Genomic DNA, 17,826 nt, shown 5'->3' with positions numbered 1-17,826 from the left:
GTGTATCTCCTTTTCCTTGTAGGGTGCGGGTCCATCTGCGCAATATCCAGCAGGAGGCTCTTCAACGAATCCCTTCTTATAGCGATCCGTCCAATCCGCTCCACCACAGGGTCAACAACTGGCGCGCTTGCACTTATTGCACTGTATGTTTCACAAGTAGCTTTAAACACAATGTTTGTAAGGATTTGTATTTTGTATCGCAGTTTGTCACAAATGGAACAATACGACAGACAGTCATGCTGACGCTATCATTGGCTACAAATCAAAGTGATGGTATGTGCAGAGGGAGAGGCTGATCCCCTCGTCTCTATTTAACCTGTGAACTGGCCTAGCCTCTACTGAACCACAATGTATAATCAAACTGGCTGAAAACTAAGTTATTGCATACACTATATCCCATTCATCATGCTGCAACTCTGTACATATTCATTTTCTTTTTGGAAATTAGCGCTTTGTGCATATCAGTATTTGTATCTTACACATAAGATTTGTTAAGACAGAACTGTTGCTTGGATAAGTTAATTGGTACCGCCACTTACTGTATTTGTGAAGAACCAAACTGTTTATGTGTGCAGGTTCCTTTTTAGGTTAACTGTTCTCACTGAAGAAAAAGAAAAAAAACGCCTATTCTGTTTGCAAGAGATGAAAAGAGTGACTGCTCCATCCGGGATGTGTCCCGTGTCCTGCTGACAGACGCCCAGGTCACACAGCTCCTGAACTACAGTCAGTCCATAAGTGAATAAAAGGAATGGCTAATGAGGTGAAAACCACTTGCATTGGGTATTGGAGAATTTTAAGCTAATGTGTAAATATATACAGCATATATAAATATCTATAAAAATGCATTTTAAGTAAGAAGAAATGACCAAACCATTCATTTATATTGATGTATGGAAAATCTTGTATATTTGTTTTGTATATATTAAAGAAAAAAAGATTTATATTCGTGGTGTTGCAGTCAGTAATTTGAAGCTTTTGTGCTTTTATATCGAAGTGTGTTCACTGACACAGTGGAGACCAAAAGCACAAGTGATTATCTCAGCTGGTAGTCGTATTTAGAATCTGTGTTCCTCAGAGTCTGGAGGTTCTTGTTTGACCGGAGGGGCGGACTCGTGGGACTTGTTGCTTCTCTGCATTCTCCAAATGGTAAACAGTCCCCGAAGTGAAAAAACAACCGCTATGAGTGAGAAGTAGCTGGCGTATATGGTGAACTGCAAAAACAAAAGTGTTTGTAACGGTGATGAGTGGACATACAAACAGTTCTACGACATTTACAGAAGACCCGAATGACATTTTCTGATCAGACTCCTCACCTGAGGAATGATGCCGAGGCCCAGTCCGCCACTGTCGACCACAACAGAAGTGATGATCGTCTGTAGAGCCAAGGCTCCAAAGTTGTTTGCGCCGAAGACCAGGGCATATCTTTCCATTGACAGGTCAGCCGCAATCTGGTACCTAATAATGAGTATTGTTTATTTAAGTGCACTTTTCCCTGCTCTGCCTTCAATAAAATTGGTCAGAATAATGGTAAAACAACCCCTTTCTTACATGGCTATTGTTATCAGCAGCATGTACAGGCACTTGAAAATGACATAACCACTGTAGCAGACCCAGATGTTGCCGGTGAAGGTCATGAGGAAGAGTGCTGCTGCCCCAAGTCCAGAGAAACCACCCAGGGCCAGCTCTCCCCACTGGTCCCATCTCACCTCAGTGAAGCCTATACCGTACGCTGTTGCTGCACCTGCGAACACATTGATTTAGGATTATTGTAGTAGAGATGACGATTGATTGAGCACTGAGAATATGGGTTCGATATTTATCACCAAAAGCTGTCAACTCATTTCCCGGTTTCTAATCAAATCTATACTTTGAACATGGTGTAATAGAAGAGTTTCCTTTCGTAGGCCGTATTCTGTACTGGAAACCTTAAATGACTATATATTTGCTTGCCCAACAGGTTGGACACTGCCTCCACGCCTCCATTGTAGATGCTGAAGTTCTGAGAAGGCTGCACATGCTCCCACAGCACCTGCAGGGTACATTGCAATGATCCTTTAGGTGATTGTAAGGTATTTAATACCCACGTTGAAGTGATCACTTGATATGTGCAAACAAAGCAGGTGTGTGGCTTTTTCATTTAAACCTTTTTGTTAATTGTGTCTTCACAACTGACCTGAACGTAGTTGACAGTCTGGTTATAGCCGCAGGTGGCCATTGCCCACCACACTGACCAGTAGAGGAGCTGTCTGGAGGAATAGCACTGGAGGAAGTCCCTCCACAGCTGGAGGAGGACTTGGCTGCAGCTCTCTGCGCCAACTGACTCCTCAAGGTCCTCAGCCTTGGGCCCTTTCTCATCCGGTCCTGGTGTTGCTTCATCCTCTGTTTCCTCTTTCTCCACCTTCTCATCTCTCATGTTTTCCAGTGATGCTTTTGCTCTGCTTGTGTGTTCTGTTGCATCCCCAGTCCCATACACGTGCCTCTTTGTTCCCCCCGTTGCTATTTTCTGTCCAGTACGTCTGCGGTGAAAGAACATGCTCTGCTGTGGCATTGGCAGGAAGCAGGACACGAGAAGAGCGACGGCAGTGAGGACCAGAGTAAGCATCAAGATGTTGTTAAATGACATGAGTTCGAAGCTGATGAGCAGCTGGCCCAGCACAGAGCCCACTGTGTACCCCAGGAGCTGGACACTGCGGCTGTAAGAGGTGGCCTTCCGATACCTCTTCAGATCCACAACACTGTAAAAAAAAAAGCAAATTCTAAATGTCATGTCTGTCCCGACAATGCGGCATTCAAACCCCTGACAGTGTCCTTTGAGTGCAATATATGACCTGTAGATGTAAGAGAAGTAGGCCACCTCGCTGGCTGTCACCACCCCGTAGAAGAACTGCATGGCCTGCATGGCTGGTACACTTTTCAGCCAGAGTAGCATCGCTGTGGTGATGAAGAGGGTGACGCACTGGAACACCACCACAGGCTTGTAACGCAGCCAGTCAGTCAGCAGGAACACCGGCACCAGCACAGATAGGTACGAGTACGTCCACACCGGGAAAATTTGATTGTTTACCTGATGAGGAAAAACCAACAAATAAAGAGCTTTTGCGTGAGAGACGGGATCTGTCCTTCCTCATAGCAATAAGCAATAAAAAAAAGGTTTTATAATCTTGATTGGATTTTACCACTCAAGTCATAAAGATAGTATTTATGTATTTAATGTAATTCACCAACTTGGCTATTTTGTAATCATTAAACATGTTTAAACAGTTTCTTCAAGCACCAAAAGGTCAGTAAATTAAGCATTTTAGGTTTGGGTGTCAAAGCCTCAAAGCCGACTAGGCAAACTGAAATAGTGTACTTACTCAGCCACGGTTACTCTTTTGACTGTCTGATTTACATTATTGTATCTTTCTGATTCATGAATTGCTAAAGTAACTTACTTATTTGTGTTATTACCTGTTCTGTTGTCAGATTCTTGTCTGGTCCTGTCAAATATAGGATAAGGAAAGGCTCCAGGGGTTTAACTGTGCTGAAGAATCCGTAAATGCACAGCAAAGTAGTGGGATACCTCCAGTCTGTCCTCCATCTCCTCACTGCCTCCATCTTCTGCCGTTCTTTGTCTCAGGTGTGTATGTATCTATATGTTCCTCTGCGCGCTACTCTTCCCGTCTTGCCTAGTTGACGGAAACCCTTGTGGTTGTCTAAGTATTGAGCTTGTTTGGTCAATCAGCAACCCGGTCAAAGAGCAGCACAACCTTGGTTAAGTTCCAGCTCAAGCCGAGAAACACGTGTCACAAATCAAACAGGAAACCAGACAATTCTCAGGAACCTTAATGTACTACTAGGTACTAATCGGTAATAATTGCAGCTTCATTGAGCTGTCTGGCTTTCTCAGTAGATCCTTGTAGAGATAACTAATTGTAAAAGTAATATCAAAAATTTCCATGGAGTTAGTTCGCAACTAAAGACACCAATTTGGAGGCTATTACACGCTCAGTTTTACACTCATTAAAGAACTGTTATTCTGTTAAAGTACAGGCTTAATATGAGGCTTAGTCCAGGTTTAGCATTATTAAGCCTGGACCCCACTCTAGACCCCCTGTGGTAAATATGAGTACATTTTTCACCCCAAATCTATTCCCAGAGAAGGTAGGATAGCAGTTATGAAATATATGTTGGCACTGAATAAGTATTATTGTGTTTATTGTTATACAGTATGTGTATCATTAGCCTTTTGGAGAACCAAGGCTATGAAGGTGTTAAATGGACTGCATCTATAAAGCGCTTTTGTAATCTTAGCGACCACTCAAAGCACTTCGCAACACAAGCCAGCATTCACCCATTCACACACAAATCCACACACACACTCATACACTGGTGGCAGAAGCTGCCATACAAGCTGCCACCTGCTCATCAGGGGCGATGAGTAATCCCAGGCACACTCACAGCAATCTTTGCCCAAGGACATTGTGACATAGACTCCAAGGGCCAAGGATCGCACCACCAACCTCCCGATTAGTGGTCGACCGCTTTGTGCTTAAATCACACGTGGCCCCTGTCTGCCCCCCCCCCCATTTGAAATAGTCTAGAGCCACCACTGTTAAAGTATTATTTAATTCATCATAAACAAATGGATCAATCACCTTCTCATTTAATAGTATCGAGACAACACAGTCTGTTGACCTGGGTCAGAAACGCTCAGCAGAGATCACCTCCACACTGGACTCTTGCTCCTTGGTTTCCGTGTGCTCAGGATTGCGTCGGTTTATACAGGCGATGTAGGTCCCCCGAATCAGAAAGAGCACAGAGATGATGGCGTAGTAGCTGCCGTAGATGATGAACTGCAGAGAAAGCCCTCAGTCATCCTCGACATCATTGTTTTAGTCCATTCTATCGATCAATCTGCATTAAACCTGTCTGCATGTAATAGTGAATGATAACCACCGGGTGTCGCCCTCTCCTTACAATCCAGTGTTTGTTATCCAGCCGCTTACATTCTTGATTTCAGAGTGACTTCCCTGTGTTCTGCCATTTCAATTCATTGATAAATGAATACTGTGTCTGCACATACCTGTGTCACAATGTCCAGTCCCAGGGCAGCTTCATCAACAACTATAAATGTTACAATCGTCTGCAGTGAAAGGGCTACAAAAGTGTTGATCCCGAATGTCAAGGCATAGCACTCCCTGGAGAGGTTGGACGCAATCTGAAATCTAAAATGAAGAAGTGCTTATTATTTCTGAGAGAACTGTGCTGTATGCTTGAACTGTCATAAGCAATGCAGAATAGAGCTGACAAAAGTAATCACATTTCTTGACAGACAATTCATATTTTGGGTCACTTTTCCAGCAAAAGTGATTTGAGGAGTTGAGTACATGTTATTTCAGTGAACTTACGTTGTGATGGTGATAAGAAACATATAGCAGGACTTGAATATGACATAAGCACCATAACATGCCCAGATACTGCTGGTGAGCGCCATCAGGAACACAGCACCCGTCCCGATGGCTGAGAACAACCCTAACGCCAGCTCTCCCCACACGTCCCAGGTCACCTTGATGTGGGCCACGGAGAAGGCTGCTGCAGCACCTGGCACCGTGAAAAAGAAGGATGAAGTGATTAATCCGTCATTCCAGTGGACACAGCCTCCGCTGAGCCTGTCCATCCTTGTTGTGATTCCTTTATTAATCCTAACAACATTTCTTTCCTTGAACAAATGGCAATGCAGCTTCTAAACAAAGCTTAAATGCACTTTGCTGGCCTCCGCAGCCCCTGCCTATTATGATGAACCACTTTCACCCAGCTCTTGGAATCAACTATCGCAATAATCCGAGAATCTATTACCGCTCTATCTCCTTAATTGAAGCAATTACTCTTCTTCTTCTCATGCTGAGCCAGGTTGGGTGGAAGCCAACAGGACCATGATGCTGCTATTCCCTTTCAAAATCAATACACATTTTCCATTTAATCAGGTATCCCGTACAACCAAGAATAGCTTGGTTGTTTTCTTATAATTGCAAGTTGTTGTATGTCGATGTGCCATCAGCCTTTAATAACCTTGTTAAATTGTATTTTGTTCTATATGTTGCGGTTGTGCTGCAGTGTCCTGCCCTCCCCTGTGTTAATTGAACTCCTGGTTCAATCAGTCATCCCCTGCTTCTATGAAACTCTTCTTCTGTGAGATTAAAGGGTCCCAAAGCAACCTTCCCTCTTTCGTTACATGTTGTGCACATTATTCTTAGAAAAGTTAAATCTTTAGTTTATGTGTGGTTAATCCTGTTTCCACAATACCATTTTTGCAAGCTTGTATTTATTTAAAGCTGGTGATATTTATGTTTCTGTTATTGTCAACAAATCACATGTCAAGACCAAAACCAACAATGTGTTAGTCCGTCAGTACTTTATGAGTTCCCAAACCTGTGACCCACAGCCTATTCTTTTCTATTGAAAAATTGGGTTAAAAAAAGGGAAACAAATATATAGTTTTATCTTTTAAAAATGACATATTTTCATAAAACAGCTGGGTGCTGGAGCTTTTTACAAGTGTTAGTCAAAGAGGAGTATGTAGTGCTTTACATATCATCCAGTGCAACAGTGGAGCTTATTGATGAGTTTCAATCGTTTTTGGGCAACAATGGAGGTCCACGGCACAGAGGAACAAGATTTATCAATGCTCGGCTACACAACAATAATTAGTCGGATAAATTCATTGTAAATGTTGTTCTTTTTATGGGATGTGTTGATATTAACACAAATCTAGAACATCACCTGAATTAGACTGAAGTAGCTCAAGTATGATTTTATCTGAAATGGGAACCACAAAAAGGTTTTTTGTCTTTCTGTATGATTTTCTCTCACGCACGTGTGCACGCACACACACACACACACACACACACACACACACATACACCTACAACCAGTCTTACCCACAAGGGAGCACGCAGCCTCTACACCTCCGTTGTAGATGGATGATGTGGCAGATGGTTCTATATGGTCCCACATTAGCTGGATGTAGTTGAAAACCTGCACGTAGCCAGCTGTGGCAAGAGCCCACCACAGGGACCAGTAGATTAAATTCCTGCATGGAGGTAATTAATAAAACAGATTGTAACCGCGATTGTAATTAGAAGGATATCCTACAATCTAAAAATCAGTACTACTATACGACTACATCAGAAAAACACCACAGTGAATAATCATTTGTTCAATTGCTTTAACAAAAAAACATTAATGATTAATAGGTGTGTGCTCAGCAGATCAGTACTTAAAGTGTGACGTGTATTGATGAGTAAAGTAAATGCCTGGAAGAATAGGACTCCCTGACGCTTTGCCAAAGTAGATTGCCCACAGTGGCCACGTTTTTCCCGCTGCACCAGCCAGCACTGCCATTATGCTCCATCTTCTCCTTCACTGAGCCAGCTTCGTCCTTCTCCACCACTGGCTCCTCAGGCCCGTCCAGTCCCAGAGGCCCCTCCTGCTGGGACTGCGGGACCACAGCTGCTGCCTTTTCCCCTTTGAAGAACAGGCTCCTCTGGGGCATAGGCAACCAGAAGGAGATGAGAAAAGCCACGCTTACATTCCCCAGAGTGATAGCATTGATGTAGAAGTAGTCTATTCCTGTCGATTACAGTTCAAACTGTGTCAGTGTTTGCTCAAATTGCTTAAGCCTTTTTGAAATTGGAGATTTTCTGTCTTGAAGAGTGTTCTTCATGTTAATAAAGAGACTTAATAATTTTTTCTTTCATTGCTTTATTATAGGCTAGGATGCCCTACCTGCCAGGGAGACCAGCACTTGGCCCAAGCTGGCACCAAATGTATATCCAACCAGCATTGCACTTCGCAGGTAACCGGTGGCTCTTTGGTAATTCTCAACTGGAATCACACTGTAAATGTAGGAAAAGTAGGCCACCTCTGTGGAAGTCACTACAGCATAGTTGACCTGTTGGTGGGATGGAACAGTTTTAAAGAGATTGCTGCCTATTATGAAGCCCCTTGTACCAGTAATGCATAACATAATGCAATCTATCTTTAGAAGTTCTTCTTTAGTTATACTGTCTAACAGTGGGAGGATAGTATTTAGCATTATCTAAATCAAATATATATATATATATATATTTTTTTAAACTTTAAGTGCATTCCAGGATCCCAAGTGCTGCAGCTTTTGATTATTCAGAATACAACTTTACTGTTGCATAAAGAACATTTATACTATTCAACTCTTTTCAAACCTATTTAATACATTATTCAGTGGACCTGAAGGAAGACCATAGCAGGCAGACCCGGGGCAAAGCAGAGCAGGACATAGTTGGTGACCAGGAAGAGCCCCTGCACCACAATGACGGGCTTGTGCCTCAGGAAGTCAGCCAGGAGGAAGACGGGGAAAAGGAAGGCCAGGTAGGAGTATGTCCAGATCGGGAACAGGTAGTTTGTCACCTGCAAGAAACTACAATCGTGATCCAGACAGTTTCTGCCTCTCATCCAAAATAAAGATAATGGCTCCTAATAAAAATGATGTTCATAACAGCATGTATTCGTCTGCCAAGCTTACCACTTCTCCAGAGATGTTCTTATTTGGTCCAATTAGGTATGGTGTGAGGAAGGGCTCTGCTACTCTGCAGTTAGCAAAAAACCCATAGAGTGACAGGACAGCAGTAGGGTAAGCCCAGCTGGATGCCCTCAGTTTGGCACAAATGCCCATGTTTTTACCTCTGCAGAATTTCCAAGAGAGATCGTGTCTTGTTTTTATTTCCAGGAGCGTTGCCTGAGCACCTTGTTCTGTGGTGGAAGTCGGGCTACCTGGACTTTTCCTCAGTTCATTGGCCATAGGCTATCAGTGTTCATAGTAGCTAGAATATACACTCTTATGTCTTTATGATCTGCATGTGTCACAGTTTATGAGCAATAGACTTCAACCTGTTAGGAAAAAGGATTGCTGAGAGGTGCAAGGTATTGAGCAGCCGGACTTAAATTGGCATGAAAAAGTCATGCTGCTTAGTAACCTCAGCACATATTCCTGTATATTCCTCTCGTACCTAGTAGGCATAACATAGCTTCATCACTGGCTACTCACAAAAAACTCAAGAAATTCAGGCCCAACTTTTTCAAGGGGCCCCCTTTCCTTTCATCTCCTTGTGCAATGCACCCAGGATGTGCAAATAAGAGAGCAGTAACTAACATCTTATTTGTTTTAGCCAAGTTGACGTTAGAGTTCTGGAAAAGTTTCCCCTATGATCGTACTGCGCATGCCTTGTGGGTGCACGCTGCATGCGCCTCGAGTCTGTCGTCCTGGAAACGGTTTGTTGTTAGCTGATGTCGGAGGGGACAGGTCGATTTGAAGTTGCCTGAAAAACATCGAAAATGAAACTCAAGCGGTTCCTTCTCAGATACTATCCGCCGGGTAATACGACTACTTTTAATGTGTGCTAATTACGTCCTCTTTAAGGGAATGTGCCACTGATATAGAGGAATGTTTTCAACTTTGACAACTACTGTGCTAACACTAGCTGCAAAACTATATTGTTGGTTAACTGAGTAAGCGTTAAGCCTAGCTAAGCTAGTCTATTCAATTCTGCCGGCACGAGAGGCCTTTCCTGGTTCAATTGGTTTGTTCTGCTCGCAGGTATAATCTTGGAATATGAGAAAGGAGGATATTTGAGGACCAAATCGATCGACCTGTTGGATTTGACTCCAGAGTGCGTGAGTTGTATCCAGTCATGTTAGCTAGCTTCACTGTGGTTAAACTGATTACTATGTGATCGTTACATATAGCCCGATCTGTCACCTCAGCACTCAATATGAGGTCAATGATGGGGTTCATCACCCAACCACCCAACCAACATACATGTCCACTGTTATGAATTTGCACTATTTAGCCTAACCATCTGGGGTTAAGTTAGTAACGCTAGTTGTAGGTAAGTTATAGGTTTAAAAACAAACAAACAAGTGCCTTACCACGATCTGGTTTATATATTATTTTATGTTTCTGATACTCATGTAACATTTTTTTAAATGAGAAAGTTGTTTTAGAAACCACATTACAAATCATTTGTCCCTTGAGGATAAGAAAGGCTCATACTGGCACTTATAAACGTACCAAAATCAAAAAGAGTAAGAGTAGTGTTTCTCCCCTGCATATATTTGGGTAAAGAGCTTAGTGAATTTAATGCCTGTTAAGCTTTATTTAATCTTCAACAGTCAACAGCTACCCAACATATTTGACCTCTAAGATTTACTAACATTATTATTATAATTATTATTTTGTACGTATTTTTTCCTCATGTTATCGCTTTTTAAACTATCCTTATCAGGGGAGCTTAAGTTTAAGAATGTGAAAAGAATAAACATATTTTTCCCCACCTTGCAGAACAAACCCAGATGAGTTGTTGGCCGAAATCAGGCAATCGGAGCCTCTGATCACCGAGTCCCGGGCTGTTCAGGTCAAACAGCTGATCCTTCGACTTCAGCAGAAACATGGCCAGCAGGACCACCACAGGTTCTGTTTCTTTAAGGTCAGACACTGGACTCATACTTACATTACTGGCCAAATATAAATAAATCAACACAATGACATGACATCTAGATTAAATGAAATATCAGATTTAGCTACTAAGATGAACGGATGAATTGATTTTTGTTTTACTCTATTACACACAGGCAGCTTAAAGTATTTTTTGGCAACATCAGTTTATTACAGCAGTATATTACTTCCCTGATCGTTGCTCTTTATGAGTGTTATTTACATCCGTGGTAAGTGTGACTAGTAAAATTAGCAAGTGCTCCAAAAAGACACTAGAGAGCAGCAGTGGTTAGGTTATTGAGTCTTAGAATTAGAAGCCAAGTAAGCATGCCAACAGTCTAATAAGATGATAAAAACAGGTGGTTCGTGGGTGTCTTAGTGAATACACAAGGCATAATTGGTAAGAGATTAGGGTTTGTTATGTGGCTGTAGGTCAGAGGATATGGAGGTTTTCTGTTCGTGTCTAAAACTGGTGACTCGGAGAGAAAATCCTTTCCCGTTAAGTCAAAGTCAGAGTAATTAAATATGGGTATTACATGGGTAATCTTAAAGATGAATGAAGTAAATAACTATATTGCCTCGGAGGTTTTAGCTAATCTCTCTCTGATCTTTTTTTTCTTGTAGAGGCTTAAGGCGCACATACTGCCGCTGACCAACGTTGCCTTTGATAAATCCGGGTCACGGTAGGTTTATCTGCACCACACAAAATTCTCTCACTTTGTAATAAAGGAAAAGCTATGTATGTATCCATGCATTTTTCTCTCCTCTCCTCTCTAACACTCTGCAGGTTTATAACTGGGAGCTATGACAGGACTTGTAGAGTTTGGGACACAGCCTCAGGCACAGATCTGCACACGCTAGAGGGTCACAGGAACGTGGTTTATGCAATCGCATTCAACAACCCCTATGGGTAAAATCAGCTGCTGCAGCAAATCTCTCATAGCATCTGAGACTATTGCTCTATTTGACGCTCAGTTTTCCTTGTTTTACTTTATCTTTCTGAAACTTAGAGACAAGATTGCCACCGGCTCTTTTGATAAGACCTGTAAACTGTGGTGTGCTGAGACGGGCAAATGTTTTTATACCTTTTGCGGACACACGGCAGAAATAGTATGTATGACCATCTGTTTTAACTGAAAAAAATATTCCAGTACTGTTTGTTTTTAGTCAACTGTTGTCGCATAAGCTATAGGCTACTGTACAAAGTCAGTATTTATGCACATTTTTACACTGCCTTTAGGAAGGCCAACTGAGCATTTCAATTGCATAATTTAATTGTTGTACTAGTATTACATTCTAGTGCTGAGATAGTAAATTAGTCGCACATCCTTTTTTAGCTCTGTAGCTGCATCCAGCACTAGCAACTGTTAAAGAGAGTTTTGTACCATGCAGGTGTGCCTGGCATTCAACCCCCAGAGTACACAGGTAGCCACAGGGAGCATGGATGCCACTGCCAGGCTGTGGGATGTGGAGACTGGGGAGGAGGTGGCCACTCTGACTGTGAGTAATCTTTTCTTCTCTTACTCCATCCCAATGCCTCCCTTGCTTTTTTTTCTCCCCCCGATATCCAGGCTCACATCCATTCATTATTAATGCATTCATTAACAGTTCATTCACTTCCAAGAGTAATTATTCCTAAATTGAGTGTTGTTACCCCCGCTGATGGTCAGAGTACTTTCCACCCCCACATATCCACTCATGATCTGATGGTGAGTGTAACTGCAACTCTTTAATAATAATAAGTAGTGAGCTCTCTTTGATGTGCAGACTGCACGTGGGTCTGTGGTGTGACTGGTTGGCTCTGGCTCAGTGAGAAGCAACTCTCTGCAGCTCTCTCTGTTCTTTTAGTGCTACACACCACGAAGAATCCATAATGCCGAGAGCAGTCAATTCAGCATATAATCTTAAACACATGCTCATTGTTATTTATTTATTTCAAGAGTTGAAGAATCTACCTTTAAGGCTTAAGTCTGTATTATTTTTGATATATGATATTGTGTATTTCATGTGCATATTCATCCATAGAGCGAGAGAAAGAGAAGGATTGTATATCAGAGGAATGATTGTAACAGTGAGGGATGACGCTGTCTTTTTCTTCTCCATTTCATCCAGGGTCACACTGCAGAGGTCCTCTCTCTGTGCTTCAACACGGTGGGAAATCAGCTGGTCACTGGCTCCTTTGACCACACCGTTGCTATATGGGATGTTGCTTCAGGAAGGTCAGACGCGATAATTGTTATTGCAATGTATGAATCGATTTCTGAATGTGTGTCGTTATTCATACTGTACAGGAAACGCAGAACACGAATAGATTCTGCGCATATGAGTGCACAACTGACTCATTGCTGCTTTTTTTCTGTTTTTCTCAGACGTGTCCACGCTTTGGTTGGTCACGGGGGGGAAATCTGCAATGTTCAGTTCAACTGGGATTGTTCCCTCATAGTCACAGGCTCCATGGACAAAACCTGCAAGGTAAGCTATCATCAGCCTAAACACCGAGTGTTTTATTACTCTTCCAAATACAATTATTTTGCCAAAAATGTCTCTTTCTGCCTGCAATTATTTAGCAAGAGTTTGTTATTCATTCATTATATTCATTAACATTTTAAGCTATTACAAAACAAGAGACGTGAGATTTATTTCCCACTCTGTCTCTCCCCACCCTTTCTCTAAGGTTTCCATCATTTAAAGGAGAAAAATGTAATCCTAATATGTTAATTATGCCACGATGAGTCATGCTCTGACAAATTATCCACCTCACTGTATTCCTCTCGGGGAGATGGTTAAAGTAAAACCACTTAATACAGCTTCCAGCTGTTTGCAAGTCGTTTTATGAGACTGTGAATGTTTTTCACAGTCTCACAAAAGGGTTTTGTATTATGTGTGTGTATTTGCAGTTGTGGGAGGCAGTCAGTGGGACGTGTGTGGCCACCCTAGTTGGACACACAGAAGAGGTGCTAGATGTGTGTTTTGATCTAAGGGGCCAGCTCATTGCTACTGCCTCTGCTGATGGTGAGACCAACAACCCACTTACTAACAGTGTACATTACCAGTAAAACGTAAAGTAAAATAATATATACGTGTGTATATATATATATATACGTATATAAAAAAGTAGAGTGCATGTACACAAATATCCCTGCCCGTCCCCGTCTCTTGTCAGGTAGAGCGAGAGTGTTCAGTGCAACCACACATCAGTGTCTTGTGACCCTTGATGGCCATGATGGAGAGATCTCCAAGGTAAGGACTTCTCATTTTAAGAAATATATAAAAAATGAGTGTATTTCTTACATTCTGTAACTATGTATGTATCCCGTAGGATTAGTTCTAGTGTATCTCCTTTAAGCTATCGAGCTAGCCGTATGGTCACAAAATCTTTGCTTGTGTTTTCAGCTTGTCATAGTGGAACAGAGTAGCACAGAAGTGAGTGAGGACCTATAGGCTCTTTATATGTAGCTGCATCAGAATTGTGTTTTTTGGATTTAGGAAATAGCACGATGCACATTTACTTCCCGTCAACCTTTGATATTAAAAAACATGGCAACAGGAAATATAATTGAACCCATTATTAGGTATTTATCTGACTGTTTCGGACTACGTATTATTATAATGGGCCATGGGACACATGGTACACATTGTGGATGCACCAGACAAGTTACAGGTGTACACATTTACTCTCAGTGGGTAGCTACATCTCTCCTGGTCAGGGCTGTGAGTAGGACATTGCCTCTACTTGCCTTGTTAATATTGGGTAAATGTGATGCTGAAGTAGAGGGACAGTAGTTCAGGCTTCAGGCTGTTTAGTGCTTACTGTCACATGGTAAAACTCTGCAAGTAGGACATAGGACTGTAGTAATCCTTCTGCTGATCTCAGTAATTGAATCTGTAGCTTCTGAGCTAGATGTTTTCTGGGTAGCTCTCCGTGAGAAATTACAAAAAATTGTAACCGCACATCCTCAAAAATAACTTGTACTGTTGTTAAAACATTGCCTGGCATTAGCTGAGTCCAACAAACACATACTCTGGCATTAGTTGTGTGTATGGTCTTTTTTTTTTTATACCCTGCACTGAACTTGTACTTTAGTGATTTTACCCATCTACCATTTTCCTTGCCTTGCTTTTCACAAGTGTGTGCGCGTCCTGCAGGTTCTGGCCCAGAGGGTTTCTATGTACAAGGGGCTTAGAGGTTACCTCTGTTTACTGAAACATCAGGCAGTCAGTAATACGTAGGCAGGGTGGAGGCACATTTGAGAGGATTAGGACACTAATCTCTCCCCAACAGGACACCTCTCCCTCTCTGCTTCTTAACCATGATGTTTTTATGCCTCCGCGACGGCCATGGCCGGAGGCATTACTGGTTGTCAGCCAGTGCCTCCCATTCTTGTGAACGCATTATCTCAGAAACGCCTTGAAGACATTTCGTCCATCAGGATGTACACAAAGGTCAAGGTCACTTTTTTCGTCCTACTATCCTCTGACTTTTTCGGATTGATTTTTTTTAAGATACTTTACAATGATTTTTTCAACAAACTATACTATGCCTTATTTTGTCATACTACACTGATTTTTTTTGACATACTATATTAGTATGCAATAGTGTTTTTTGTTTCCTCTTTCCTGATGCTTGAATTTCTCTCCATTTTGTGTTCTTTTGATAGCTTCAACTTTTATCTTCCATCTTTGTCAGCTCCTTCTCTTGTCATTTTCCATTTCCTGTCTAGGGTCACTCCTTGGTGCTCAGTTCAGAGTTTTAATCAAAACATACTTTACTCTTATGGCCATCTAGTGCCAGCTTCATTTAATTATCTCTTCCTGTACCTCACTATGGGGATAGAAACCCATTCAGGTAACAATAAACCCAGGCTCCAACACAATCAGCTTCAGCCATGACTTTTGTAAAGGTCTACTGTAAAAACTAAGTAGTGCCACTGGTGCCTTTATCCTCCAAGTATTAAAAGTTAAATGACCTATGTGGAATAATGTTGCTGATGTGTTAAGTGTTCTCATTTCCCCATCACTTGTAGCTCATTATCCTACGCTCATGTAGCACACACACACCTCTGAATAAAACGTACTCTCGTGCCTCTCTTGGCAGATCTGTTTCAGCCCCCAAGGTAGCAGGATCCTGACTGCCGGCTCAGACAAGACAGCTCGTCTGTGGGACGTTCAATCTGGAGTCTGCCTACAAGTCCTGGAGGGGCACACCGACGAGATCTTCTCCTGCGTCTTCAACTACGAGGGTGACACTATCATTACAGGTATACACTCACTCACTCACACACACTACATCTGATAACCATGCACTGGTAAACCGCAGCCTTGGGCAGCGAATAAACTGCTTCTGGCCAGCCGTCAGAAATGCTTAGATACCCATTTTAGATGAAAAGCTTGCAGCTGTGTCCTGCGCAGCCACCTGTTCTTGTTTGTGCTCTCCTACAGGCAGCAAGGATAACACATGCCGAATCTGGTACTGACCCGTCCCTTGACCCCTGAGAGGATCAGACGGGCATACACATGGACACAACAGCTCACCATGTACACCACTGTGTATATTTATGAAATACCTACTTCAAAATCTGAAGTCACTTTGAGGTAAAAGTCCGGTTTCTGACATCTGTGTAAGGTTAAAGTGGCTCATCCTCGCTTGATTATACAATGTGTCTCTCTGATGTTCCTCCTGTTACTCAATCAGTTTGAAGCTTCATTTGTTCCCTGACCCGACAGTTAACAGTAGTTTAGTCTAAAACTACGTTTTTGGAATAGTTCCGACATTTTGGAACAATTCTTGGACAAAGCTAGAAGGCTATTAGTTTAGCTTCAGCCTACTGAGCTGCAAACATCCCAAATGTTTTACTGTTAATGTTCATGTTCGGCTCATCTTCAGGAGCCCATTATCAGCTAACAAATTATTCTGATACTTTTGTTTCTACTGCCGTGTACGTTTCCGTGATGTATACGAAGCAGTATTTTCTGAAAGCACAATAAAATGCCAAATGTTTTTTTAATAGCTTCAAGTTCATCTCGCTGCTTGTTTACAACCAATGCAATGTAATACTGATGTGGATAAACAGTGTTCAGTTCCCTTCCTGCTGAATGTTACAAATAGATCAAGCCCGCTTGTATTTCACATCACAGAAATTTATTGATGTCAAAAGATAAATACATTCAGTTCTACCGTGACAGTTTACAGCTGAATTGTGTGCTTTCACCCCCCCCAACACTAGAGAACCACTCAGTGGAGAAATAAACAGACCTAATTCACGTACAAATTCAACATTACAAACCTCACTCTGTCTTCCTGACATAGTAAAAGCTAAAGAGAGCAGTCCACTACTCCCAGGTGCAGAAGATCCAAATCTACAGTATGTACAGTACAGCTATCCAAAATAATCAGTTCCCGAGTAACATGAAGAAGATAACATACTTACTTTGAACTGAATTTCAAGGTCACAACAGAGATGGTACGTTGGCCGATGAACACAACAAAGATATGGCCATCAGAAGAAGGTGAAAGAACTTTTTCTGGGCTTATGTTGATATAAAAGTTATGGGCATGTTGAGTTGTGTGGAGAATTTAACCTGATATATATATATATATCTATACTATACCTACAGTTTGCTTTGTTTCTGTATGTGTCGCACGAGAGAGGTGATTCTGAAATTAACCGGATTTTTTTATCTTGTTCGTGTTCATTGAAAATAAATATACTTATTTGGTTGTGAGAATCTGTAATAAAAAAACCAAAAAAAACCTGTATAGCTACAGTGTTTGTGTGCGTCTCACTAGAGAGGTGATTCTGGAGACGAAAACATGCTTTTCTTAAAGGGAGACTTGTCCATTCATGGCTGCCAAAAGATACTAAACACAACTTCAATGGACAGATTGAGGTGTAGAAGTTTCTCAAGTATGTTGATCGTGTTGTGCTTTCAACTTGCAGTAGGAGACATTGGTGTGATGAGACGGGAACGGGCAGACAAGTTAGGAACATGTGCGATGTTAGAAGTGTGAGCGAATACGTGTCTTTTTGTTTGCAGTAAGTGGAAGCTACAGGGACCTACAGCGTCTCCAGCAGCCAATCAAACAGGCTGGACAGAGACCGGCCCTCCTCTTCCTCTTTCTCATGTAGCTCACAGAACTGGACCACAGCGTTGAACAAGTCCGCAATCCGCCACGCCTTCTGAGACATCAGGTGGACCACCCTCTGGAACTGAGAGAAGACACATGGGATTCATTTTAGGTTACATCAGAGACTCACGTTAACTTCAACAGTTACTGTACAATGATTGTAAGACAGCACAACTAAACAGTCTTACTG

At 42.0% G+C, this 17,826-nt stretch overlaps 5 protein-coding genes across 18 annotated transcripts in view; 2 read left to right on the top strand and 3 right to left on the bottom strand.

Annotated features, from left to right (window-relative positions):
- Positions 1–1,270, top strand: part of agfg1a (ArfGAP with FG repeats 1a) — a 28,015-nt gene extending 26,745 nt beyond the window's left edge. For 8 of the 11 annotated variants that reach the window (XM_031861322.1, XM_031861320.1, XM_031861323.1 and 5 more), the window contains one exon: positions 23–941. In XM_031861322.1, coding sequence (XP_031717182.1) covers positions 23–82 — 60 coding nt within the window. In that variant the 3' untranslated portion in view covers positions 83–941. Of the gene's footprint in view, positions 1–22; positions 942–1,075 lie in introns of those variants that run through there. The other 3 variants (XR_004213219.1, XR_004213221.1, XR_004213220.1) reach the window with 3 other exon arrangements.
- On the bottom strand, positions 882–3,745 carry slc19a3a (solute carrier family 19 member 3a). The gene is made up of 7 exons (XM_031861324.1): positions 3,451–3,745; positions 2,829–3,064; positions 2,174–2,735; positions 1,951–2,029; positions 1,549–1,741; positions 1,314–1,455; positions 882–1,211 (listed from the first exon to the last, which is right to left on the bottom strand). Exons 1-7 carry the CDS (start codon positions 3,595–3,597, stop codon positions 1,056–1,058), a joined length of 1,515 nt encoding a protein of 504 aa, XP_031717184.1. The 5' UTR covers positions 3,598–3,745; the 3' UTR covers positions 882–1,055.
- Positions 1,039–17,113, top strand: daw1 (dynein assembly factor with WDR repeat domains 1). The gene is made up of 18 exons (XM_031861325.1): positions 1,039–1,146; positions 1,305–1,724; positions 1,958–3,619; positions 7,753–7,837; positions 8,243–8,388; positions 8,579–9,391; positions 9,614–9,686; positions 10,358–10,502; positions 11,135–11,193; positions 11,298–11,420; positions 11,521–11,620; positions 11,903–12,010; positions 12,623–12,729; positions 12,880–12,982; positions 13,408–13,522; positions 13,674–13,750; positions 15,606–15,768; positions 15,950–17,113. Exons 6-18 carry the CDS (start codon positions 9,352–9,354, stop codon positions 15,982–15,984), a joined length of 1,248 nt encoding a protein of 415 aa, XP_031717185.1. The 5' UTR covers positions 1,039–1,146; positions 1,305–1,724; positions 1,958–3,619; positions 7,753–7,837; positions 8,243–8,388; positions 8,579–9,351; the 3' UTR covers positions 15,985–17,113.
- Positions 4,634–8,846, bottom strand: slc19a3b (solute carrier family 19 member 3b). Its single transcript, XM_031861326.1, has 8 exons — positions 8,543–8,846; positions 8,248–8,427; positions 7,768–7,933; positions 7,296–7,611; positions 6,921–7,072; positions 5,391–5,583; positions 5,066–5,207; positions 4,634–4,835 (listed from the first exon to the last, which is right to left on the bottom strand). The coding sequence occupies exons 1-8, from the start codon at positions 8,816–8,818 to the stop codon at positions 4,683–4,685; spliced, it is 1,578 nt and encodes a 525-aa protein (XP_031717186.1). The 5' UTR covers positions 8,819–8,846; the 3' UTR covers positions 4,634–4,682.
- The window catches only part of sphkap (SPHK1 interactor, AKAP domain containing), a 97,522-nt gene continuing 91,856 nt past the window's right edge, over positions 12,161–17,826 (bottom strand). For all 4 annotated transcript variants that reach the window (XM_031861311.1, XM_031861315.1, XM_031861312.1 and 1 more), the window contains one exon: positions 12,161–17,718. In XM_031861311.1, the coding sequence (XP_031717171.1) occupies positions 17,566–17,718 (153 nt within the window). In that variant the 3' untranslated portion in view covers positions 12,161–17,565. The remainder of the gene's footprint in view (positions 17,719–17,826) is intronic.

The sequence above is a fragment of the Anarrhichthys ocellatus genome, unplaced genomic scaffold, assembly GCF_004355925.1.
Source record: "Anarrhichthys ocellatus isolate YVR2014 unplaced genomic scaffold, GSC_Weel_1.0 scaffold24, whole genome shotgun sequence".
NCBI classification, from domain to species: domain Eukaryota; kingdom Metazoa; phylum Chordata; class Actinopteri; order Perciformes; family Anarhichadidae; genus Anarrhichthys; species Anarrhichthys ocellatus.
Note: the sequence above shows the minus strand (reverse complement) of the source record. Positions and strands in the feature narration are given on the sequence as shown.